This window comes from Pleuronectes platessa, chromosome 19 (assembly GCF_947347685.1).
Source record: "Pleuronectes platessa chromosome 19, fPlePla1.1, whole genome shotgun sequence".
NCBI classification, from domain to species: domain Eukaryota; kingdom Metazoa; phylum Chordata; class Actinopteri; order Pleuronectiformes; family Pleuronectidae; genus Pleuronectes; species Pleuronectes platessa.
The window spans coordinates 10,523,735-10,551,096 of record NC_070644.1 but is presented as its reverse complement, the minus strand read 5'-3'; the positions used below and the strand labels follow the sequence as shown (position 1 = coordinate 10,551,096).

Below are 27,362 nucleotides of genomic sequence, written 5' to 3'. Positions count from 1 at the left end.
TTCCACTCTGGCTTGTTCTTGACTTCAGTCATTTTTCTTTGTATTTTTGTGTGAATACGTGCAAAAGAATCACTGCTGCATGTGGCTGAGAAGCCGTGATCCTTGTGCATGACCTGAACAAATTATGACAAGAGTTTTGGGAAATAAGTTCATTAACCTGAAAATGAATTAAAGTCAATATAAACTTTCGAATGTGCAGCTCATCAAGACCTGCTTCATCAGTAACTCTGTTCTATCTAACAGTTAGAAAAACGTAAACAATTTGCAACAATGCAAATAAAGGATGAAATTTAGAAAGAATATGAAAAAAAGAAAGACCTAAAATCAGAATCCGACTAGAATGGCAATCAGTAGAGTCTAATCCTCTGCCAAGGTCGTGCCCCTTAAATTCTAATGTCGTTTCTGCATCTCAAGGCCAAACAGAAAAATTCATTCAAGCCAAACCTAACTGCACTCACTAAGATCCATCAATTATTTTTCTCAGAAATCAGTGAAAATGTCCGAACACGAACAAGAAAGCAAAAGAAAATTCTTAGGTCCTTCCCTTTGTCCAGTTCTGTGCCAAATTTAACAGGTTCTTTCTTGGCCCATGTCAGGTATCATGTTAATCCTTTTAGTAATCTTTGTGTAACCCTGCTGACAAACCAACATATAAACAAACATATAGGGTTTAAACATTACTTCCTTGGCAGAGGTAAAAAATATGGTGCCAAGTTTACTCAACACCACAAAAGGACCTGTCAAAGACAAGCATTCCCATTTCCTGTACCTTCCGTCTACGTGGAGTATCCGTGTCTCCACCGTCATGGGTCAACAACCAGTGCGATTCTGTCCCCCAGGTCCCAGTGATGTCCACATTCACTGGCTAATAAACGGGCACAGTCTGGACACCCCCATAATGGAGTACCGCCAGCCGCTGGGTCAGAGAGAGGTGCTCGTGAGCAGCTGGCTCCGAGAGGGGCCGCTGATCAAGGACGCCCGTTACCAATGTGTCGCTGAGGCCAGCACAGGGAATGACATGTCTGAGGTGGACCTCCGCCTCACTATTGGAGGTATCTGGTGTTGAGTGGCTCTAATGATGTCCGGTGTGCAGAGTATGATGGTTTTTGAGTATTAAAAACCAAATCATTAAATAAAATGTGATCACTTAAGGCATGTCGAGTGATAATGGAACAGGGTGCCAAGACTCGGCCCTTGGATTGGTTGTATAGTTGTCCTCAGATGGATTTGTTCAATGGTTTACATCCATAAAAGATGTGGTTGTTCGACAGATGAGGAGAGCATTCCATCCAGGGATTTGAACCAGTGGAGAGGAGCACTCACAGAGCATGAGCAGCTGCTAAAACGATGGGAAGAGGCCTGGGTACGTCTATGTTCTCGCATGTTGAGTGAGTGTGTTTTCTCCCAGTCGCTGAAACGGTATTATGCGGTTGGCCGGGTCGACTTGCATCACACGCGCTGGTTTTAACCCGCTCTGCATGTTTGGCTCCAGCTAAGTGGTTTGAACTCTTGTCTTTGAACTCTCACTAGAGAAGTGCAAAGTCCAGATTTACTGGAGCACCAAGATACAGGCAGCCAGTGCATTCATTCATCAGAGTTTTAGTGTTTAGGTATTTTTATTCTGCAGCGTGTTTTCCACTGTGTGAATAAAGGTGTTTGCCCTCAATGAGCTAATTCAATTACCATCTGTTTTAACCATTTAACCTTGATGCATTTAACTGACTACATTCTGTCCCACATGATCTATTAATCACATTCAGCTCATCATATTGTGGATAATGCAACACTCATGCTCCACAAGGATCACAAGTTAGATTCATTCCAAAAAATCCATGCACAGGTCATGTGACATGATGTTTTGTTTTTTTTGTGAACACATCTGTATCGCTTCCAGTGCAAAAATGACACTTACACATTATCTTATCATATTTCATAGTGTTAGTACATTATTCCTCCTATTATTACAGATACAGATTTCCCTCCTCTTGGTTGAGTTTTTACTTCGATTGCATTTGTGCATGTTTTAAGGCAGCTGGACCAGTAAAAACAATTTAGTCCCCCCCCCCCCTGCTTGGTGAATTAGTTTAGCTCTAGCCTGACAATTAGGCTGAATCAGTCTATATTTCTTTTATATTTTCTTCCTGATCTACTTGTACAGTACAGCTCTGCTCGTCCCTCCACAGGACAGCTGTGACGGCCACTGAGCTCCGTGAAGACGCAGTGAGCTTCACTCCTGTGGGCTGAACCTAGGCGTGAACATGGTCCTCAGCCCAGGTGGAGCATGCTTTTGCCACTGACACCATCATAAACCGCTACAATACACAAAGATCGTCCCAGTGTCACTTCTTGTGTAGGAGTTTGATGGACAATGAAGCAAAGAATTTACACCTGCAGGGGCTCACCTGCTCGTGATGATGGACGGTTGATGGGACTCCTAACCCAAACCCAGCGAGGAGATGGAGCTCATTGGTGGACTCAATCTGGGGAAGTGTGGGCTTCCCTCCCACCAAAGATGCATTTATTTTCATTTTCATTAATGCAATGAACGTCCTGAAAGCGGCCCTTGTATGGAACAGATGGTATATAAGGGAAGCTGATTAATATATGTACATGATGTAGCATCTGGAGCAGCTCAGGCCTGTTCATAGTGTGAGTTATTTATGATGTTTGTACCTGCCAACGCCCGTTTGGTCCTTCACAGCTACAGTGTGAATGTGTCCCTTGAGATGATAGTGTCTTTAACCTTTATTGGACATATTGGATAGTCTAGGCCCAGGCATATTCAAAGGATTCAATCCCAGGAATAGACCGGGTAACTGAAAAGTATTTTCAAGCACAGTTAGAATAGCTCTTTATTTGACATCTAGATAGAGGATGTCACCATATATGGAATTCAGATAAAACCACAGCATCCAAAAGGAATTTATTGACACTCTTTGTCTGTAGTCAGTGTTTCTTCAATTAAAACTGTGACTGAGTTTGTGAAACAGAATTAAATGGGGAGAGTTTTATTGATGCTTATATTGATATAAACGTCATTACGGATCATTTTTGTCGGAGCATGTTTCACTTTTGATATCTGTTGGTTCAACAATTTAAATTTAAGACTTTTAAAGACAATTTGAAGTCCAAGAAGGATCACTTGAAATACATGCGTGCCGGCAAAACATTTGTCTTACAAAAACAACATTTTAAAGCATGATGGAAGTAAAGAAGTCTAAGGTCTGAGATTCAGATGGTGAAAACTTCTTTTAGACATTTTAAGACCCAGCGCAAACCCTGTATTAATCCTGCGGGATCGAACTAGAGTGGTAGAGTGATACTTCAGCCTTTTTCCACAGGAACACTCTACCATCTGAATTATTAACCAAATACTTCTATTTTAAAGCCAGTTGTGCCATTTACAGAGATCACAACTGATTCTTTGACTGTAGAGATACAGCTTTGACCAAATGGACGAAAAACGTGTGATGAGTTAACGAAGAATGATTAAATAAAACAGCTACACTTTAAATATATGAAATATATGCAAACTGTGAAACTGAAAAAAAAAACATGGTTCTGTAAATCTCAGCAATACAGTGTGCCATCTATCACAAGTGGATCGACAGCCCCCTCTTGTGGCCAAAAAAAAGGATCACAACAGAAAAAAAGGAGAAAAACATGGTGTGGATGGGTCATTGTTAATCAAATACGCCGTGATTGATGTGTTACAGTAGCAATGATATCTAAATATTTTAATGTAAGTCAAGTTTTTTTCAGTAAACATGGTCTGACAACACTTTGACAATCTCTAGTCAGTAACAATAATACAAGAAAAAGCAGCATTATGTGAATATATACCATTTGCATCATCCACACATGCTGGTGCTGAAACAAAGTCACATGAAAGTTCTCTTCCTGCTGATTCCATGAAATCAATTATGGTCGACACAGACGAATGCAAACTCCTCACCATGACCAGATCAGAAACAGACATATCATGCAGATTGCAGCTAAGTTGGCAAATCCGACATTAGTGTGTAGTGTTGTTTGACAGCCGTGGAACCAGTTGGATACGATGCATTGAGTAAAAGTTGACGTCCATGACTCTGTACAAACTGTGCTCTTTGGCTGCGAAGGTACAACTTATGCGGATCAAACTAGTGTCAGCGGGATCATGTCAGTGATTTGGTAGAGGTTTTCTGAAAAGGAGGATCTGCGGCTCTGAAAGTAAAATGAAACAAACAAGTCACTGCATTCTTCTCAGGACTCTTTTCTGGAAATGTAGCTGTCAACATCTGTCGACACGTTATTCTAGCTTCAAAGTGGTTAATGTATACACATCATTGACATTTATTTTGCTATCCTGAGGAAAAAATGTTTACTCAGAATCTATTTTAATTTTGGGGAAAGTACCTTGTTTAGAGCAAACAATAAGTGCATTTGCTTTTCAAAGGGGAGCCAACGCCATGAAGCTTGAGGGAGTAATAACATAATGTACCTGGTTTATGAACCATGTAGTGGACCCATCCTTTGGACTGCTGCACTCCCAGTTGTCTCCACTCGTCATCGGACATCAGGTGAGATCTAAGAACATATTGAACCATTTTCCGAGGCAGGACAACATGTCAATGTGCCGCAATATTTGACACACAGTCAATTCAATGCAGCCATATCTATATTCATATGCATAACTCTCGTTGGATGGATCGTAGGCCTCGAAATATGCTTATATGCACTTTGCACATATAAATGTCCTTGCATCATATCTTAAAAAATCCCAGCGAAACCAAGTTTGTAAAAGTTACAAACATGACTGAGATAGTCTGTAAATCCCACTTTTTGTTTGTGCGGAGTTTTCAATTTGATTTGACAGGGTTGATAATAACAGAAAGCTGTTGACCACCTAAATATATAGGTTGTAATTAACCCAAAGTGTGGTCCCTGTAATGAATTGCATTATTTACAAAGTTTTAGATTGAAATAAAACATTCAATATCTAGATTAAAGATTTAGAATGAACATTTAGATTAAACACCTGACAGTAAGATGTAAAATGTACTGCCCCCTGAGGCCGGAATGTAGACAACACTCGGAGAAAAACAGTTTCAGGGCTCAGTGGTTGTTTTTCCCCCAATGGCCACAAGGGGCAACAACAACAACCCAGTTCCACAGTCCTGCAGTAACTTCATCAAGCGACACACGTAAAGGTGAAGTTTATACTTTTTACTTAAAGATTTTAATCCTAGTTTCCTTGTTGACAAAGGTAAGAAGAAGGAAAGACGAAGACTAACTCATTCTTATGGTAAATCACGTCTAGTTCCACCATAGACTGGATATAAAAAGAAGTTAAACAGGCTGACAGGGAGCTAGCTTGTAGCTTAGCAGTACTAAGACATGTTCGTGTTAATCACCTGTACTCACAAAGCTCGTCACTGTACCTGTCCGGATAACATATTTTGTTGTGAGACATATTTTCCGTTAGAGTCTAATTTGTCAGAAAACAGTTATACGCAAACAAAACTGACAGCATGACCCACATGGAGCGTTTTTGCGTGCAAATTGCACCAAAGCGTTGATTGGACGATTTAAGTCATGTGACCTCGAAACTTGCTTCCGGTCATTATATTTCCAAAAAGAAGCATGTGCATAATCATACAAAAATATATATGAACTTGTTTGATATCAATAATTTATCACAACAAATGTCACGTTAATGTTTCTTTTTTTACCTCAGTAAAGGTTGTGGTTTTTAACTCTGAATGACAAACAAAACATTTTACTAATCTGAGGTAGATGTGTTATACTTCCTCACGCTGCTTGCACATAAATAAACATTAAGTCAATGTTTAGAATTTTTATTGCTATTCATCAAAGTTTAATGGTCCTATTTATGGATATTGTTTTATTTCCCAGCCCAGGTTTATCCAGATATGAGAAAGAGATTGTGAAAGGGAATTGCATCATTATAATCAGTTTTTCCTACGTCCGAATCTGTCAGCGCTGCTGTAATATTAATTATGATTTGTTGAATTACTTTTCTAGAGCTGCTCTTTGTTTAGCTGGTTTCCTGAAGTGGCTTGGATAGCATAGGTTAGAAGGTCTACTGACACAAACCCACTCATGCATATTGATCCTCTTGTGCCTCGGCCGCTTCTTCAATGAACCATTCACAAAAAGCTCAGATGACGCCCGCCTTCGACAAGATTATGAAAATGAGCTCTGGAGGCCTTAGATGTTATTGTCTCCATAAAAAAAGCGTACGTTGTAGGTCATAAATAAATTAGAATTTTTTGTTTAGTGAATGAAAACCAAAGAGAAAGATTTAAAATTGTATTATTAACACTGTGTCTACATTTTCAGAGTATTGGGAGCAGGAATAAGAAGACAGTAGTTGAAGACTCCCCCCCCCCCCCCCCCCCCCCTTTTATTCATTTTTCTTGACTAAAAGTGAATCAAATATTAAGAAGAAAATATGACTATTGACTAAACCATTTTTTCTTACACCCTATTGAATCTGGGTAAAGACGTGTGTTCCATCTTTCCAAGCTTGTGTGATTCCTATGAACTTATAGTTTCCAAAGCAACTTCCTCAAATAACTAATACTGACTACCACACAGTGTTTATGTGTTAAAACAGAAATAATTTACAATAGTAACAATAAGTACAATTTCATCAATATCATCTATAAAGAGGTTTTTGTAGAGAAAGCAAGATCTGCTCAAATTAGCAGTTATGTTGAAATTAAATGTATTCTTGAAAATCAAGATTAAAAGAACTCTCTAATTTAGTTCAGCTTTATTCTGGAGACCATTTGACAAATGTCTTCACATTTCAACTTTATTATACAGATGGACCAAAAATATTCCCCCTCTCATTGTTTTCTTATGCCTGGTCCTTATACTTATACGTCTACTGATCCGCATCACCCCCTAATAACACTAGGACATTGTATTTGTAGTTGTAAGACTTAAACCTACAATAACAGTTTTTGGCCACTGGGGGGCAGCAGAAAACATTCGTAAACAAAATTGACAAATCACATTTTCCAGTTAAAATTAGAATCTTGTTACTAAACTGTTGCTCTCGTTATGCTCCCAGCGGTTTAGGAGCCAAAATATAATTTATTGAGGAGTTGTAAGACCTATACTCACTCTCTGATTTCAGTGAAATCTAAACAAAATTCAGACTCCAGAGAATACATTTCAAATAGCCTCAAAGAAAACAGCCTTTTCAAAATATATTTGGTATGAAATTGTGATAACGATACAACTTCCCCAAGTACATGAAGCGATTATACATCATGTCCATGTTTTATTCTGAATAATAAATTCTCACTGAATATTACAAACCTAAATTATGAACCAAATCTCTGGAGCTGCTTGTGTGTAATGTTTAAAAAAGATAACACAAATGTTCACATATATCCCATCGTTGGTGTCTGCCCTTTCTGTAACTTTGGTTATTTTGCTTCTCGCTCGTCTTAACATAACTCTTTGCTTTTTTGAATGTTTTTGGTAACCTGGCAACTGTAGTCAAGTGGAGATGTGTCTGCTGCTCTTTTCCTCTGTCACCTTCTCATTTGCACTTGTCTGTATGTCTATAAGTGAGAAAGGACACACGTATTAAATCACACATACTCACAGTGAAACTTGCTTGGAAAGATTTTCTTTTTTACATCTATTATATTCTATGAACTTTGGATGTTTATCTAAATGTCTTATATTTACCTTTTGTGTGTCCCTTTCTTTGTTAATTCACGTTTTATGAATCGGTGGAAGCAGCGTTTTCCCACACAATTCCTTCAATCTGTTGCAATAGTGGGAGTGGGGGTGCACGTGCACGAGCGTCACCCTCACGTCCAGCAAATTCACTAATGTGACACACACACACAAGAGTGAAATACATCTTATCCCATGAGAGAGAGACCTGCACTGCATGCAAAACTGTAACTGAAATTATGAGGTCTGACTGTCTGCATGCCTGGACAGTAACGACTCTACGGACAATAGAATGAGCGAGTAAGTGACAAATAGGGCTGTACACAACTACAAGATGCATCCATGGAGCAAAGTTAGAGGTATTTTATGTTATCATGAGGAGTGTAATTTATTTTTGTCTATTATGAAATTGGAGAAATCGCAGTCTAGAAAATGAATGGGTAATACTAGTGGCAAATACATTAATGTGTCTTTACATTTGAAAGCATCGCAAAACATGTCAATCACCTAATTGGTCCAGGATTTTTGGAATCCTTTAATTCTTTATCATGAGCAGGCTGGTCAGATCCCTTATTTATTATTTATTTTTCGCTTTATGCTTTGTGACGTGTCCGCAAATGGACCCTACCCTCGTGCAATGATCTTCCAATAAGCAGCCATCATAATCTTCCATTTCAGATATTCCAGATATAACCACCCTTTTCCACTCAGCTCGGCCTCCTTGTGTTTCTTTCAACAGTGGCGGGGAAATGGCGGGTGGGCCTCCTGGGTCTCGGGATCTCGGCCTCATACTGGACACCGGCTTACAGAGGAGGACGTGGACGTGTGAGCATAGCCTTTGTCGCCTCCGTCCCAATGGCCACACGGTATGAAGATAGATAACACAGCCTAATTCATCCATCTCTCTAAGGTATTCTGCGGACCTGTCTCACTTCCACAATTACATGGCAGAGCGAAGGCATAGGTGAAAGTATTTCAATACCTTTCGCTTTACATTTCATATATTATACCCTCTGAAAACAGTGTGTAATATATGAAATGAAAAAAAGGAAGATTCCTCTACAACAGGAGAAAGAATAAGAAAGAAAAATATAAAGAAAGAAATATGAAAAGCTGATGTTAGGACCATTTAAAAAAAAGCTTTATAGAAAATATCAAGCGTCAACAAATACATATGAAAGATAATTTTTTCCTTATTGAAGTGATATTTATTTTCTCTGGTGATATATAATATGATATAATGAAGACGGAAAATTCTTGCTTTCCCATTATTGTTTGCTGATAATTGAACCTGTGTATTAGGTGAAGAATGATCACTATCTGTCTACATGTGAGTCTTGGAGACTTATATGTTTTAAATAGACAATAATTACAACTTTTATTTGTGTCAAGCTTCGAATACAAATCTAAAATCATAAAATGTTGCAATAATTGAGGTTAGATGCTAATTCTGCTTTTTTTATTCACAAATAATGTTCTGAAAAGCAAAATACATGTGTTGTCCTTGTGTGTTTGTACTATTTGTCCTTATACACATAAACAGTAAATTGTTAATTAAATGTGTGGGTGGTTAACTGTTTACATGAATGTGATTATAAAAAAAAAGATAATGGTGACGGTCAAAATCACGGGGGTGGCGTTTTCATTTCTATTTTCCATCCTGGATCATTTTTTCGGATTTATTATCCTTTGAACAGCTCGTGATGATTTCAAAATCACGCAAACATATCAAATCTGACGACGTGCGCAGCGTTTTAAAGGGTATTAAGGAGAAAACCGAACGTACACCTGCCTTTGAAATGGTCTCTTCCACTATTCTGCAAGCCTCCCCTGAATGAGTCATCCAGCCGGCTCCTCATTGGACAAGACCATGCCATCCCTAGGGATTGCCTTGCAGAGGTAGAAAGGCCTTGCTTCCATTCACAGAAACATTGGTATGCCAGCCTGCTATTTCATTCACATAAAAGACTAAATATTGCATGATTGTTTTTCTCGTCTTCTGCCCTTTTTCTCCTTTGTCTCTTCGCCTCCTCCTTTGATTACGAGGGCCTGCCCGTTTTTCCTCCCTTGCTTTTGTGTTTGCCTTTGTTTCTGAGCAGAGAAGGCAGACGTGCTGTCTTTTTTTTCTCTTTTTTTTTTTCTTCTGTATTTGCCAGGCAGGAAAGAGAGATGTTGGGAGGGACTGCAGTGCGAAATCTGCAGCAGAGAGCGGAAGCTGCTTATGAATGAGTGTCAGTCTTTTAGCTTGGCTATATGCTCCTGAGGACATTTTTACATGAATGGTGTCTGGCTGTCTGCTTTCCGCTACCACGGAGACAAAGATGCTCCATAGCTGCTGCTGCTGCTGATGCTGATGCTGCTGTTGCTGCTGCGGCCGGGCTTTATCTGTTATCCTTTCGCTTGTTTCATTGACTCATCTGCCTGAGAAACATGTCGTTTGTTCTGTGTCGTTTTAGATGGTTTCATTCATGTTGTTCAACCAGCACCGACTACTGGATATTTTAGACAAGCTGTGAATCTGCTTCTGCTTCCTTTTAGTGGAACTGAATTTTCCGTTCCTTTGTTGCTGGTAGAGATTTAGTGTCCATGTTTGATAAATGGTGCCAAAAAAGCTTTATGTCAAAAGAAATATTTATTCTTCTTGCATTATTGGACGCATGCTAATATGTGGTGCAGAAACAGCTATAATGAGGCGTTTATCTAGTTTTCTGAAACCTGATAGCAGGAGTGATGTCTACCTATATTTTTCAGCTGTTATAAAATTAACCTAGATGTTATATTAGTGATCTTGCTAATTTCATGCTAAGATTTTACTTTATTGCATCTTTCAATGATTTACAGAGGTTTCTTTGTCACCTTCTAAAGAAAATGACGTCCTTATGATAAACTGAAATGTTGTTTTCATATTTTTTGTTAGAGAAGCTTTTCTGTCACTGTGCTTATAGCTGTCAGTTACTTATTTCACTTAATTTATTTTCAATTCTTTGATAAATTTATTATTTTTTCTGTTTTTCATCCTAATATTATAACTTTTATCAGTTCGTAGATCCTTTTTTATAGGACATAAAATAATGCAAATTATTATAAGCGATCATTTTACTCTGTTAAATAATCCAGCAACCTCTCATTCTTTGTTTCCCTCTCTCGGTAAAACAAATACCAGGGAAAGAATTTCATTAAATTAATATCAGACAGGGGAATTTAAAAATTGATTGATTCTAGTGTGCTGTAAGTGGGAGTTTTTTTCCCCCTCTCCCTCCAACAGGAAGTGATTTGCAGTGTTCAGCAAGCCTTTTGTTGAGAAGGTTTTCTCAGATCAGTGACTCATGCTTTAGCTCTGAGCCGGCAAGCAGGCAGGCAGGCAGGCAAGCAGCAGCAGTCAGTAGAGAGTATTTTTCTCCTCCCTCGCAGCATCCGTGATCAGCAACAACATAGATCTTTCTCTGTTCTCCCACTTCTTGGATTTTTTTTTTTTTTTGAGGCTAGAGATCGGCAGCGGCAGCAGCAGCAGCAGCAGCATCCCCACTGGAAACCAAACAAGCTGCAACACAACACTGGCAGAGACCTTTTTTTCCCTCCTCTCCATCCTTTCTTCCTCTGCCTCACTGTTGTGTTTTCATGGATTGTGTCTGTATATTTCCTTTTTACGGATCAGATTGCAGCTGTGGATTTCACTGACAGCAGATTGGAGTGTGGTGGCAGCAGCAGCAGCAGCAGCAGCAGCAGCAGCAGCAGCAGCAGCAGCGGTCCAACACAACCGCCACTGTAACCTCAGCAGAGAAAATTACTGTCAGGTGGCCTGTGATTGCTAAAAGGCGTTTGCTGCCTGTACCGCTGCTGCTATGTCACAGGAGAGGGTAATCAGCGCGGCTCAGCCACGTCTGCCAGCACACTTGTGAGAGAGGCAGGCTGTGCGTGTCGGTTGGTGGAGAGAGGGGAGAGAGCAAGAGAGAGAAGGGTATGCTTCACCGTACCAAATACAACCGCTTCAGGAATGAGTCAGTAACATCTGTCGATGATCTTCTCCACGGCCTGTCCATGAATCCCAAGGTCTCGGCTACCCCCCACTCTGCAGCCGAGACATCTTACACACCCCCGACTGAGCTCCAGTCCTCCACCACCACCACCACCGCTCCCAGCACTGCCCCCGGCCACGGGTCTGACCACCTGGAAGATGGAGGCACCCTCTGCACCCTCATCAACAAGGTGTCCAGCCTGAAATTCAGCAACTCAGGCAGCTTGCTGGGCATCAAGGGTCTGCCCTCGGCTGTCAAGGACCTGGCTGTGTCTAAGCTGCAGGGGGGTGGGGGATCGGGCCCAGGCAGCTCCGGTGGCCCGAGCCCCAGTGCGGCATCAACAGCAGCGGCGGCAGTCTCTGGCGTGGGCGGCTCTCTGTGCAGCTTGGCCTCCCATTCGACCCCCTGCTCGCAGCCGGAGACAGCTGTCAGCATGAGCAAGAAGAGCAGGCTGGATGAGCTCCAGCCCGGAGGAGAGGACTGGAATACAGGTGGAGGTGGTGGACTGGTGAGCAAACCCTCCAGAGGGTGGCTACACTCGAGCGAGAAGATCTCCGGTCCAGGGGTGACATACATTGTTAAGGTTGGTAGTCTCTAGTCACCCTGTCATTTGTGTTTTTCTCCTCTTCCCCTTCTCTCCTCTTTTCTTACCACGTCTTGTTTGTTCTTAAGACGCATGCATAGCTAGCGACATGTTGGGTTTAAAGAAGAGATCATGTTGATCATAATAAAATGATCTTGAGTGGGTGTATGTAGGCAGGCTACAGCAGAAGGCTGAGCGAAGGAGGAGCGGCCAGAGACCAAACATTGAATAATTTAGAAAACCGAGAAGGTCAGCATTGGAGAAAGTGAAGGAAAAACTCAATACGTCGAAATATGAACAGCAATCATTTCCATTTATATTTCTGTTTTGTGTATGTGGAGCCACAGCGTTATGCTTTTGTAACCATAGTGATAGTGTTATTTCTGTACATCCGCATGAGCTCTATCGCTGTTTCAGCTCAGGGATGGAAGACGTACAGAGCATGTTTGTCTCATCACATCCGTCGATGCCGTTCAGCCATCATACATCATTTAAAGGAGCACAAGTTGGCGCATAACTACGAGAGCTGTGAATGTCATCATGCCGGCAATGAGTCACTAGCATGAGGAGGGGTGATGCTGAGCCCCGTGCTCCTCAAGGTGTGAAGTGAATCAAGAAAAACGGAGCAAACCATTTTCAAATTGAACATCTACCAATGTTATCTTACTGTCTTCTTTTCATTGAAGCAGCGCTTCAAACACAAAAAAGTTTTTGCTTTTCTGTGCTGAATGAGGGCAGTAAACAGAGATGCCTCGCTTTGTATTTTCCAAATCGAGTTAGCCAGTGGGATTGGCATTATATGACACTTACTACAACTTCCCTGAACAAAGCGCCACAGTATCTGTGACCAGTGTGACATTCCATTAACTGCATTACGGCAGGGAGCGCTTATTTGTCCAGTCAATGCTGCTGAAAGCGTCCACACTGCGAGAGGGGAAATGGGTCCAGTCCCTGTTGCCCTGCCTCCCCCCCCTGCTCTCCCTGTGGTTTGAGTCCTGTGTGTATTGAGTTCAAAATGGTGTTCTGCTCACAGCACTTTCAATTAGCGTCATGTGGTCACCCCTCGCACATCATGTGCCATTACTGTAACGGGACATTGATCGACAGTGACATTGTTTACACTCACACTTTCAGCTCATGGAAGCTATTTGTTTATGTCGACAACCGATAATTCACGCAAGACTTTGAAGTACATTCGTTGCAATGATTCTCTTAAGGTAATTTCATAGCATCATCACTCTATTTCGATCTGAGCATATTTGATAGGGTTTTCTCATTGTTAAAATGTTAAATATACAAAATATACATAGAGGAGCATGTATGTTACAATTTATGGTATTAAATGAGGTGTTCGTTGCAATAATGGGATAATAGGAATAAATAAAAATATGTAAAATGCATTAAATCTGCTGCTCCAGAAGAAGCTGTGTAGACATGGACATTAAACCATTTTGTGCAGATGCTATTGCGAACTTGTTATCAAATAGTAGCCTGTTATTCACATCCAGCTTGACAGAGAGCAACATTAGCATTTATTTAGAGACGCTTATCTGCACATCTGCTGTTGGTAAGTGCAATGTCACATCCCATTGTCACTCTGCTTTGGTCTCCACCGTATCCTGAGGGAAATATCTGGTTCCTCAGCTAACTCTAGTTTTGCAATGGAGTTTAAGAGGTTTTATTGGCTGAAAAATATTGGCAGTTATTTATATCCGGCAGATACAATATTATATCATCCTGTTTCCGGACACCTGCTTATTATATGAGCAATATTCATTCTCTTTTTAGCTCTGCTTTGGTCTCAACATATCCTTTTTTTTTTGCTGAATGAGTTGCTTGTTGCAGTTTGAAACTAAACTTTGAGAGCGATAGGAGTGAAACAAAACAGTAACTTTAAAGGCTGGAGAAACTCACTAATCCACCCATTCACAGACTAGTAAACAGGTGATCTATTATTAATAAAATATATTGAGTAACTGAACTATTATTATAATATTTGTATTGTTTAGTATGTTGTTTTTACTTACGGTACATTCAGATCCATGTCCATCATTTGTAATGGTGCAGTTTTTCGCATTTTTAGTATGCACTTTGTAGATTGTGGAGAACAGTACAGAGCCATTTAAAGTAAGTAGTTGCATAACACATCATGTCGTGGTGACATGTTTTGTTTTAAATGTGACCAGAGGGAAATTCTATGATATGGAAGCCATTTTTCACATTTGTTTATGGAGCTTTAAACGTAATCTTTTAGAGGTTGTTCTTCGGAACTGGAGCCTCCCATTGATTTTGACAATTAATCTGTAGTTTACTTTTTCTGTGTGAATCATGTTCTTGTTTGGGTGTTGTATAGCATGAGAGAAAACAAGTGTCCATGTTATGACCAGAACATTGTCTCTAACAGTTGTGACACTGCTGTTGACCCTGCTGAATTGTGCACTTCACGCTCACTGTTCTAAGAATAGAGAACATAAAAAATGTCACATTGACAAAAGGCTATTTGTTTTCTGCTACTTGCGAAACGCTCACTGGTGAGCAGAGGCCTCCTTAAGTGAAAGATATGACTTTAATATGTTTTTTTTCCTGAAAGGGAAACGTTTGTGTGTCTGGACGTCTGTTTTGTTTACTGCAAGATTACGAATGTGATTGTCTTAACAATAAGAACTCATCAGCACAAAATGTTCCCAGTCTGTGCAATATTAATTAGTAGAGGCGTTGTAATGTGAGGAGGTGGTCTGCGCTGACGATGATTTTATGGGATTGGAGGACGACAGTCATCTCATGTGGCACAGTAACACACTGATGCAGTTTACAAATCATATTATGACGTACAAGCATTGACTTGATTTTTTCTCCTTCCAACTTTGCATCCACTTTATGTCAGACCTTGGCTTCGTGAACTCCCACAGGATGTTTCTATTTTTAATTAGAAACTAGAAAACGATGACAACGGCAGGTTTATGAAAACACATTTGCACATTTTATACAGGTGTAAGTCTTTTTCAGATTTTATTAACATGAGCACATGAAGGAGAATAAGCAATAATGGCCAATTTAATATTCAGTCTCATCCCTGACATGCATTTTATGAGAACATTGTTAAAAAATATTTGGTTGTTTTTGTGGCTATATTCAGTGATTCATGCTAGAAAAGAATGTTAATAATGAAATTCAGAAAGTGAACAGCTGGTATGGGTACATTTAAAAAGACCTGATTAGAAGAACTAGAAAACAAAGATGAAAATAAAATTCACCTGGTCCATAAGCCAGAAAGGTTTTCTAGCTGCTGTTATTTTAATTCAATGAGATTCAGTTGGAAACTCAAACAAATCTGTTATGGGTGTTTTTCTGTACATTATGAAATGCTAGATATCAAAATGTGAATATTACCATTGGAATCCTATTGAATCTTTATTTCACACTTATTTCACTCTTGTTTTCCAGTATCTGGGCTGTATAGAAGTTCTTCGGTCAATGAGATCGCTGGATTTCACCACAAGGTCACAGATAACAAGGTACGTTCACACTGATGCAGTTTTCTAACTTTTCACAGTTTAATAGATTTAATTTAAGACAAACTGAGCTTTTGTTTGTCCGTTTCTAAATCCCTTTTCTGAAAAAATAGGAACATTCAGAATTAAAAACCAGGTTGAGATTTTTTAAGTGACACTTATGGTCATACATAGATTTTTCTTGTTACAGTACTTTTAAATGAATAGTCATATGATTCTAATAGTGTTACTTTAAGTAGTTTAACATGACTGTTGCACAATTTAAGCCTCCAGGAAAACAATAATGTAATTATAATCTTAAATGAGTAAATGGGGTATTTAATGAATAGGTTACATTTTATTCCTTCGCTCTGTACTGTCTATATGTTTAGGTTTATAAATACTTTGGTTTTCATTACTTTACAAATACTTGAGTAGTTTAAATAACAAAAACATGTAATTTAACATTATATTGAAATTAACTTAACTAGCGATAACTAGCAATAATTAGTACATTAGCAGGAAATTTGTTTAAACAAAGTCCAAGATAATAATATGATTTATTTATATGTCCTGTATTAGTCTACATATAGGTTTCCTCTTATCGCACTTTGTTTGCATGGAAACATCTGTGGGTCTGTGTGTCTCTTTAAAGTCATTGACCAATGTGCAGTGAGGCAAAGGCTGATAGTGAATCGGTTTGTGTCATGTCTACTTTTCTGCTTGACACACAGTGGCCCAATCTCGTTCTCTTTTTCTCTCGCTCTCTCACATACCGCACACCGTTTGGGAGAGAGGGAGAGAGAGAGGGAGGGAGAGAGAGAGAGCGAGAGAGAGAGAAACTGACAGAGAAACCTATGTCTCATTCCATTGCTATTATTAGATTTCTGCATTTCTAAAAGAACCCGCTGCCCTGAATGATTTATCCAAAAGATACACAAATTAACATTTTCGTTTCTGTCATGAAACCATCGTCTTAGAGAGAAATCTCACTTTTTGTGTCAAATCAACTGAATATTAAAGCCACTGTTCTGATGCTGATGTTTTTCTCTTTCAAATAAAAATGACAGCAGAATAAAATGGATCATTTATCTTGGAGACAGTTTTACATTTCACTATCTAATGTGCAACACTCTATACCAGACACAGTTAGCTGGTCTCTAGAAGTCCATTGTATTTTACTAAACCTCAAGGTCTCTTATATTCTAAGTCCTGTCCCCGGCCCCCTGTGGCCATCTTATGTAACAGCCTATAGAGTTCAGGCATACCATAAATACAGTTTTTTTCTTTTTTTTGTCTGTTCTATATTTTAAATATTAATTTATCTAATTATATTAAATGCATATTCAAATCTGTATTTTGATGGACACAAAATCAAATCAGATTGCAGCTACAGCCAATTTATCAATACATTTACAAATCATTTTCCACCAAAACTGTGTAAAGTGGAGCTTCTTACAGAAATTTAGAGGCCGAAATACCCTCAATATTTTTATTTAGCTTATCTACAATTAATTTCTCGCTTAGTCAAATTTGTGATAACCAATCAAGTGCTGAAAATCGGTCTGTAGGTCTTGAATGAAATCTCTCAACATTCAAATTTGTTGCTGATATTCATGGTCTCCAGAGGATGAATCCTACTGACAGTGTTAATCCTCTGTCTAGTCACCATGACGTTGACATTAAGTGGAATTTATTTATGTTAATGTTACCTGCAGGATGAACTGTAATCATTTTGATGTCAGATCAAAATTATATCTTGTCCAATACTTTATGATCAAGTACTGCAAAGCAAATGGTAGTTTGCAACGGCCTCAGTTGTGCTAATTAGCTTATTTCAGTATGCTAAAGATGCTAAACTAAGATAGTGAACATGCTAAACATTATTTCTGTTGCATATCAATGTCAGAGTGAGCATGCTGAGGTCAATATTTACAGCCTCTCAGAGTCACTAACATGACTCTACACTCTTGAGTGTTGCTCCTCCCAAGACAACAAAATGCATTTCTTTTCAAAGTGCGTCACATAGTCCAATTTAATGCCAACATAGCTGTGGTGCTTTGGCTGTGTGTGGTCACCATTTTGGCTTCATCGTCCTCTCTCCCACCCTCCAGGGAAGCCATCAGCCTGGTGTGTGAGGCTGTTCCAGGGACCAAAGGAGCTCTGCGGAAGAGAAAGGTACATGGATGGAGAGGATGGAGGGAGGGATAGAAAGATACAATGAAATAGAGGAATCAATGAACGTTGAAATGTAAAGTAGACAGAAAAAGAGGAAGCAGCATTAGAAAGTAATTTATCCTTCTGTGTTCTATATATAGCAGTGTCTATGTAAGTTATTTTTCTCTCAGCCTTCCTTCCTGTTAAATAAGAGGGAGACAGATAGAGAGAGGATGAGAGAGAGAGAGAGAGAGAAGCAGAGGAGAAAGGAGAGAGATGAAGAGGTATAGGACTGTATGTGCGTGGGCGTAGCTCCAGCCCACGATGTATTGCACACGGCGCACAGCGCTTAGTGACTCATGTAGTGCACAATATCTGTGATCAGGAGGCTGAGCTGCTGTGTGTGTGTCTATGTGTGTGCATGTGCATGGTGTGTGTCCACAGCGTGTGAGGAGAATGTGTCTTAATGTGGGGTGTGAAATGAAGCATTACTTTGCTCTCTAGAGCTTGCTCAAATGTCAGGGAAGAGTATATTACACAGAATCAGCGCTGACTAGTTTCTCCCTCAGAATAAATGTGAGACGTAAGATAATGTTATTGTGGCAAACACACTTCAGCTTGATGCTGGGAATTCTAAATGGGCTGGGCAACATTTTTCTGCTCTTCTCTATATTAAAAATACTATTCATAGTATTTTAAGTATCCAAACTTTAACAATCTCCTTTACAGTTTTTGATGAAATTAGCCTGGGCCAATCTATGATCTATATTGTAATCTAAACAACTAGAGTGGCACTTAGTTGAACGCATACCTTCGCCAAGAGACCAAAATTCCATTAGGAACCCATATTTAAATCCATTCAGCTTTTTATTTGAAACTGCACAAAATTGCAGACACTCCCTAAATCTTTTCTTGAAAATCCATGAATTATTTTGAAATAGGTGAATAAAAAACAAGTTTTGCAGTACGCAAGATTACGCAAGTACTTCGCAAGTACTACACCTCATTGTTGGAGGTAATACAGTCTTCTTTGTATTTACTTGGAACATGAATTTTATTGGCCTCGTAAAGAGCCACATTAGCTGTTTCCCTCTGTTTTATCTGTATGCTAAGCTAAGCTGTCTAGCCGCTGGCTGTAGCTTCATTCATTATTTGTTATCATCATATCATATATGATAGGGATAAAAGTTTTTATTTAGCCCCCAAAAATGTTTCTTTAAGTTGAACTGTATCTTTGGTAAAATATATTCAGCTTTAATTCGTTTTATATGTGTCTGTCTATGTCCTCGTCAGCCACCGTCCAAAGCTCTGTCGAGTATCCTGGGCAAGAGCAACCTGCAGTTCGCTGGCATGTCCATCAACCTGAACATTTCCACCAGTAGCCTCAACCTGATGACCCCCGACTGCAAACAGGTCAGATTGCAAACAAAAACAATGTTCATGATACTACTATGACAGTATGACAAAATGACAACATTGTGTAAGAAGTTTTGAAAACATCACCCCAAATACTTTTAATGTAGACTGCCTCTATACACAAGTATCACTGAGTCAGGGAAAATGGAGAAACTTATAAAAGATTCACTGGAGACGATCAAAGAGTATGCTCAACAACGTAACATGGACTGTGTCAATGGTAAAATAACAAGCTGAAAAAAGTGACCAGTAGACTTTTGTTTCTAAAATTAGATTGTCACAATGGAGGAAGTCTTATTTTTAGCTTCTGCGAAGGTGCTGAAATTTTTGCTTTGAAGAAGGATGTCTTGTGTTATGAAAGAGCAGAGGAAATAAAAGAGGAAGACAACCAGGAGGACATGTACTCTACGGATGTTACTGGAAATATCAGGGGAAGTTGGCAGCTTGATGCTCACGACTGTTTTCATCCAGATATGTATGATATTGAAGTCTTTTTCTTTCTGATCGGTGATTGACTCATTACTCCTTTCACCCCACTGTCAGTCAAACGGTGTTAAATTAACCAAATCATCCGCGATAATCCGGATCCTACACTCAGTAACAGATTAACCAAAGCAGAATAACACTTCCTGACCTGGTCAATCCCTTCTCCCTCTTATCCTGATGTCTGAATTGTAATTTTAGAATATATCCATTGTTATCAATACATGTGTAGAACATGTGTGTAGAACCTGTGCTGCATGTTTGCAGAAATGTTGTGATTTTACTCCTGACAGATCATTGCCAACCATCACATGCAGTCCATCTCCTTCGCATCAGGAGGAGACCCTGTAAGTGACTCAATGACCTGCGTCAAATTATCTGGCATCTGTGTTTTGTGATATATTTGTTAGTTTTACCAACAGTTGGACAATATGTTGTTTATTTTTTCTTTTAGGACACAACAGATTATGTTGCCTATGTAGCAAAAGACCCAGTTAACAGAAGAGGTAAGTGTTAATTCCTTCAGTCCCCTGTAGTGTCTCATATCTCACATGCAACATGTTCAGTAAAATGTGTTGCTCCGACTCTCTGCAGCGTGTCACATCCTGGAGTGCGCTGACGGACTGGCCCAGGACGTCATCAGCACCATCGGCCAGGCCTTCGACCTTCGCTTTCAGCAGTATCTGCAGTGTCCCTCAAGCAAGCTGTCCTCCACACACGACAGGTACAGTGTTCACAATGCACTCATACAACACCCAAAAAAAGATCGCATTTTGACCGTAATGTTGAGATCTCATAATCAAACCATGTTTTTTATTTTCCAGGGTATTAAACGTGGAGGAGTTACCATGGACTGAAGAAGAGGAGGAGTCAGCTGAACATCCGTACTATAACAACATCCCTGGAAAGATGCCCCCACCTGGAGGCTTCATTGATACCCGGCTGACCAATCAGAATGCAGCAGCTGATGGATGCCAGGTAAGATATATGGACTTAAGTTGCCTGGTCTGGATAAAAACTGGCTTTCTTTTCTACAAACTAAGAAGAGTAAACATGAAGTTATACAGATTGATTTCATCCATCATCATCAGAGCTACATGGATCCATGTGGGGCATCAAATCCTGGGGATGGACAAGTCATGTTATTTCACTTTACTGTTTCTTTTGTGGACCTCATTGTTCTCTAATGTCAAAGACATTTTAAAAGGATTATCAACATACCTTCACTCTTGTGCTGATGTGTGTGACCATGGTTACCAAACCATATGTACATCTTCTTATGTAGATGGCTATTAAATCCCTCTTGGGCAGTTCCCAGTCAGCAGATCGTTTCAATAGTAGTTTAGTGTCTCAAAATTATTGTAAAATCAAATTTCTGTGATCACAGAATACTGTGGTTGGTTTGGTTGCTGTCAAATCACAAACAAAGCAGCCACAGGCCACTTGGAAACACTGAAATCGTCCTTTTCAAGCATTCTCAGTCAGGTTGCATCCTAAATGAAATGCACTCAATCAGCAAATGTACCAAATTTCATCTGAATTTTGGCACTATATGTTATTAATATTGTTTTTTTTGTAATATCAACTCCTGGTAACCATTTCTTAGTGCAGAAATATTCACTGTGTGTTTGTATGTCATCAGGTGGGCCCAGGTTCGGTAGATCAGACATATTACCAGGGGCGGCACTGTGGAGAAAACTGGGGAGATGAAAGAAAGCCCATATTCTTACAACAGGGTAAGAAAAGCCACACTAGCTTCATAAACATTTGATTTAGCAGAATTTCACCATTGACTGTAGTTGTTTGTCTGATTGCCCAGGATCATTTGACATAAGCAGTCTGCCGGAGAGTAAAGGTCAGGCACCGAAAACAGCCGAGATGCCCATGTACGTGAACACGCAGCAGATTGATGCCCAGGTTCTCGCAGTCCTCCAGGCAGAGGCGGAGAATGTGACCAAGGGCCTGGCAGCTGCAGCCAAAGACAGCCCACGGAAGGACCTGTTTGACATGAGTAAGTCTTGCTTTTCACATAATTCAGTGTATTTTTATTGTTTCCTGGTGTAGCTGCAACGGATTCCAGGCAAAGCGTTTTTTAAACTCACCTTTTGAAGCAAAGTATCGGGGCCTTGACTTCAAAATAACTTTCTAAGGCCATTTTCTAATCAGAGATCCTAATTAAAGGGGAGTTCTAGCTTTTGTTTTCTCCGCGACGTCGATGTGGTATTATAATAACATCATGTCACAGTGTAGACAATAGGAGGCCAGTGTCGATGTCAGCGCACCCTTTTTTCCTCCCACCTCCAAACTTCAACCTGAGCTTTGCTATTAATATCATACATGAAAGATAAATTACATGACCATACTGCATGTATGAGGAAAGCATGACACAAATTACACGTGAGTAGTCATCTGTACAATTAAAAGTGAACTGTTATATCTAAGTTGTTATTTAATATTGCCGTCCAGAAACACTTTGTTCCTCTTCTAACAAACACCAGCAAGATAAAGTCATTATTCAATCAAATTTGACGCAGTTTCATGCATAACACGGTTCAGAAAAAAGACTTTAATTGATTATGAAACTTATTCAATAAGCCATTCATTGAATAGACATATACTAGATTATATATAGTACTGTTAAATAAAATCCAACTTTTACGATTAGTCATTGACACAAGCATTTTTCTCCACTATCATTTGCACAAATTTTGTGAGCGTCTATGTAAACAGGTTTAGTGGTTTTGTCTTCTTGGCTTCACACTCAGCTCTTGTTTGAATTTCCTTTAACAGTCCAAAGACAAGCACGAGATGATGTGGGGACTTTATATTACTTTGTTTGTTGTGCCTCTATAACAGGCTGGCAAATGTTAAGCAGTGTGTCATCAGTCATCAATTTTGTTGTATCCTGAAGAGGATATCAGGGTGTTTTTATCACCTCATATCAATGTGTTCATTAGGATTTACAACTGTCACTGTTACATGTCTATAAGAGGAACTATGAAGCGCAAAAATCTGTATATTTATATATTTATCGTTTCATCCTATCCACTTTATTTTCACTCAATACCTCCTTCTGAGGATAGAGGGTTACAGGCTTCAGAATCTCGTGGTTTCCTGAACTACTGTTTTTGCAGGTGGAATCACAGTGAGGGAGGTTTTAAACTGTAAACTAAAAGGTAATCAGCACAAGACAGAGAGACAATTTCATTTTGTAGGAGAGGCAGCGGATTATAAAATGAAAATGTAATAGGTTTGTTTTGGGATTTGTTTGCACTGAGTTGTGCAACATGAGATCACCAGATTCCCTGATTGCCTGGAAGTGACCCTGTTTTGTTTTCACATTCAGTTACACTCTCAAACACAGTCTGTCTATTCTTTAATGCGTTTCGAATGGGGAATGCCGGGGACCATTACAATGATTATCCAATTACATATTTTCAAAATCATGATGCAATAACAACCCTGTGATAACCTTTAACTTCCAAGAGATGAGTTACGGCCCATCATACTTTACAAATCCGGTCTTCTGTACAACGTCAAGTTAAAAACTATGCTGGATATTTCCTTCCTTGCTTAATACATTTTTTCCGGCCCCGCCCTCACCTATAACAGAGCCCTTTGAGGATGCGATACATTCCCAGTCCCATCCGCCGGGCCAGGGACAGGCCCAGTCCCAGGTGTCTGGTCTTCACAAGGCGGCGTCCATGGATAACTCGAGCCCTCTTCTAGTGCGTTCACTGGCCTTCCGGGCGCAGGAGGAGCTGGAGGGCAAGACATGGTATCACGGCAAAATGAGCCGTCGCGACGCTGAGAAGCTGCTCAGAGAAGACGGGGACTTCCTGGTCCGCAAGAGCACGACCAACCCTGGGTCCTATGTACTGACGGGCATGCACAATGGACATGCCAAACACCTGCTGCTGGTGGACCCGGAGGGCACGGTAAGACGGAGTTCAAAGACAAGTAGGGCGTGTTTGAAAGGAGATGGAAATGAGTGAATGGCTTATCAGTGAGTATGAATCTTACAAAGTGAAAAAGAAAATGTAATTTAGCAAGAAAAAGACTCATAACATCTCTTTCTCTTCCCAAAGGTACGGACAAAAGATCACATATTTGACAGCATTAGCCACCTTATTGGCCATCACCGTGACAACAATCTGCCTATTGTGTCGGCCGGGAGTGAACTGTGTCTCCTGCAGCCTGTTGGGAGGAAACAGTGATGCTTGTGAGGCCTGACGGTAAACAGGAAGCTCTGAACAGTCTCTCCTACATCCTGAAACTTGAAGATGACACATGAACAGAAGATGCTTAAAGGCTCTACGCACTGCGGCGGTGTTTATGGGAGAAGTTGTCCCGCGGTGACTTCACAGGAGGCGCTGGAAGACGCAAGATTTGTCTAAGATGAAAAAAGTATTTATAGAACTGTTATTTTGTTGTGATGACTGAAATGCTATATTTTTGAGAAGACATAAGTGCATTTGGACATACTATCTTGATTTGGTGTTTTAAAAGATATAAAAAATAGACAGTTGTTCTTGTAGTTTAGATGAATTCAAACCTCAAAGAGGTGTTAACAAGCGTATTTTAGAATACAAACCTGAAATTTTAGTTTTGCCTGTCAAGCACAACCACATTTCTACAGGAACTGTTGGCTAAGATGTTGGAAACAAAATCAGTTTGGACCACAAAGGCAGTTTCTAATGAATTTAGGAGAAAAATGTCCTTTAACGTCACCAATAGCGTTACAGCTCACTCAATTAGTCACTTTATGAAATCTGCTTTCATTGGAAATTAGAAATGAATGTGTTTTGCTTTGCAGTAGTGACAAAGTTTTGGGGTGTGAACAGACATCCTTCATATATAGTGCTCTCAATGGCTTTAAAGATAATCTTTTTTATAAAGGTATTTTCTTGTGTCACAGTCGCATGACTTCAAATCAACTGTTATTGTGGACATTGTTCGTAGACCTTGATGCCCCTTTGTTTGGAAGAGGTGCTTGTGTATGCTGACACTGTAAAATATTTATGCTTTTCAACTAGGGATTATTTGGAATTGGTCTCCTCTGGATTCTTCTCTTAGGTGTGTAGTCAATCATTTGAGTCATTTTCAACGTCTTAATTCAAATTTCTTGCTCTTTGTGAACTTTTAAAGGTACTTTATGTAACAATCAAAAGAAATATTTTCTAGTAATGACGTCAGTCAGCATCCTGTTGAGGAGTTGTGTGTGTATGTGTGTGTTCGCACGCTATTGGTTGGCACGAGGGAGGATGCCGGCCATCGGCCAAAATATTGACGTGACAGACATTGAAAATAATCATGATAGATGGCGTCATGTTCCTAGATGACATAGCTTAAGTTACAGTTTCACCATAAACTGTATCATTATAAGTTTATTAATCAAACTCCTCTTATTGGATAAAACATTGACTTGCTGTTCGCTAGCCAGCCCACTTTATTAATCGATATTTTTGTAGCTTCCACCAACAGGCTCTGCAAAGTTATCAAGGCTAAATATACTGGATGACAATGCTAATGGTTCCAACTAAAGGTGTCACAACTCACAACTCTTATTTCTCTAAATTGACATGCTAATGTTTCTGTATATTAGAAGTTGAGATCAAAGACTTTAAATAAAGATGGACGACACATCTCCACTTTTCCAACTATCCAGAATTAAGCCAAATTATCTCTGATACAAAAGCTTCCATCTTGCACTTTTGGTGCCAAAGTCTAGCAGAAAGAAAGACATTTTGGAAATTTTGGAAAAAAATCAATTTGTCGTTTGCGCTTGACATTTTAGGAGCAGTCGAGGTTTATGACCTGTACTGCAGCCAGGCAGCAGGTAGCGATGGGGACATTTTTGGCTTCACGTTTGGAAAGCAGTGATGTTTCTCCATCTTTATAAACAGTATAATTGATACAATGATATTCCTAAGATAACTTCAGTCATGAACAGATGACAGGACACACAACATCGACATAGAAACTGTAAGATAATAAGTTCCAATACGTTGTCTTGTGCTGGGAGCAAGTCATTAAATTGTGTTATGGGACTCCATTTCTAAGCTGGCGTTAGCTAGTTTTTCACTCTGTTGGTCCTTTGGATTTTCCCAAATGAGTCCTTTACATGGAACACCAGTCCACAGGCTGTTAGAAGCAACCATGATAACAATTAGTACATATTAGTGCTTTACATTCTCACATATAGTACCTTTAAAATATTGTTATTATTTGAATGATCCCAAATGAATAGCACAATCAGAAAAAAACTGTTAGATCATCTGTGTCAGTAGTATCCAACAAATCACCCACGTGTTTAGATGTAATTTACACTTTACTAATTAGAAAAATGTTGATTACACACAGAATGCTCAATATTACTCATGACAGACGTTAATGTCGATATCTTAGGGCAGTGTTGCCTTATGCCACTAGATGTCATCACAGAAACACTTGTGAAACACCACCTCAGTCAGTCACACTCACTTCAGGTCCCTTATACGTATCACCTAGTAGAAGAGGATGCTATTATGTATTGCTTGGTGAAATCTGACTCCACCTGTATAGAGGACAGCTCACAGTTAACTTGCATTTTGAAGTCCACTATACACAATCTTTCCTCAGAACAGTTTATGTTATTTAGGTTACACAGACGTTTTTGTAGAGTTGGAATCAAAAATCTGAAGAAAAATAGGCTTATAGAGATAATACACTCATCCTTATAGTATTATCAGTACTCTGATGGATACCAAATGAATGGGGCATTGTATTTGATATGCACTGGACCACTTCAATTGAACCAAAATCAGCATGTGTTCAATGGGTTTGACAAGACAGATGCAATGTAATATAACGTGCCTGTATTTTGCTGCAAGAGGGAGTGTACAGTACATGCATCGATGACAAACACATATTAAGCGTTGGGTATTGTATTGGGATAATTTGAAAAAAAATCACCACTTTTGCTCAAAGTCCTTGTGTCCTGTCAGAAAAATTTAATATTTTTCTGAGGGAGAGGGACGCAAAGAACGATTACATTTTTTTAGATGTTTTTTTTTCATTTACCTGCCACATCTTTTAATTTGTCTTATTTTTTGTGACATGATGTCATCAAATCTAATATAGCGGGAGATGGAATCACGCGCACTATTCTAATATAATGCATTATTTTCGGGATCTGTGACTGGAAAGTGAATTTGTGGAATCACCTCGGCAAAATGTGCAATGTTTGGAACAAAGTGTGTACAACAGCAGGAACAACTTTCATACTTGAATCTCTCGATTAGCTGCGCGGTGTCAACAAAGGATGGAACCAACCCGACACGCTGGGACACAAATAAGAACATGGCTTCTTTCCAGATTTCTGTTGATGAAAATGTGCCTTTTATTTGTACAAATGTTGTTTTTATTTTCTCCTTCTCTCTCTCTCTCTCTCTCTCTCTCTCTCTCTCTCTCTCTTCAAAGTGCAATAGCTGATCTTCAATGGGGCATGCCTGTTCACTAGAGGTCGTGTTT

General features: G+C 39.5%; 2 protein-coding genes across 2 annotated transcripts; one reads left to right on the top strand and one right to left on the bottom strand.

Moving 5' to 3' along the window:
• Nucleotides 1–4,162: 4,162 nt before the first annotated feature.
• zgc:86839 (Cyclin-dependent kinases regulatory subunit 2-like) lies at nucleotides 4,163–5,455 on the bottom strand. The gene is made up of 3 exons (XM_053411352.1): nucleotides 5,398–5,455; nucleotides 4,484–4,612; nucleotides 4,163–4,206 (listed from the first exon to the last, which is right to left on the bottom strand). The coding sequence occupies exons 1-3, from the start codon at nucleotides 5,453–5,455 to the stop codon at nucleotides 4,163–4,165; spliced, it is 231 nt and encodes a 76-aa protein (XP_053267327.1).
• Nucleotides 5,456–11,664: 6,209 nt separating this feature from the next.
• shc3 (SHC (Src homology 2 domain containing) transforming protein 3) lies at nucleotides 11,665–27,243 on the top strand. The gene is made up of 12 exons (XM_053411981.1): nucleotides 11,665–12,303; nucleotides 15,748–15,818; nucleotides 17,909–17,972; nucleotides 19,245–19,364; nucleotides 20,144–20,197; nucleotides 20,305–20,356; nucleotides 20,445–20,574; nucleotides 20,675–20,828; nucleotides 21,493–21,586; nucleotides 21,670–21,861; nucleotides 23,463–23,788; nucleotides 23,939–27,243. Exons 1-12 carry the CDS (start codon nucleotides 11,665–11,667, stop codon nucleotides 24,065–24,067), a joined length of 2,025 nt encoding a protein of 674 aa, XP_053267956.1. The 3' UTR covers nucleotides 24,068–27,243.
• Nucleotides 27,244–27,362: the final 119 nt, after the last annotated feature.

Coding starts and splice junctions, on each gene's coding strand:
- shc3 (XM_053411981.1), top strand. CDS start 11,665: ATGCTTCACCGTACCAAATACAACCGCTTCAGGAATGAGTCAGTAACA. Junction 20,198..20,304: donor TCGCATCAGGAGGAGACCCT/GTAAGTGACTCA, acceptor TTTTTCTTTTAG/GACACAACAGATTATGTTGC. Junction 20,357..20,444: donor AGACCCAGTTAACAGAAGAG/GTAAGTGTTAAT, acceptor GACTCTCTGCAG/CGTGTCACATCCTGGAGTGC.
- zgc:86839 (XM_053411352.1), bottom strand. CDS start 5,455: ATGTCTCACAACAAAATATGTTATCCGGACAGGTACAGTGACGAGCTT. Junction 4,613..5,397: donor TGACGAGCTTTGTGAGTACA/GGTGATTAACAC, acceptor TTGCGGCACATT/GACATGTTGTCCTGCCTCGG. Junction 4,207..4,483: donor CTACATGGTTCATAAACCAG/GTACATTATGTT, acceptor TTTTACTTTCAG/AGCCGCAGATCCTCCTTTTC.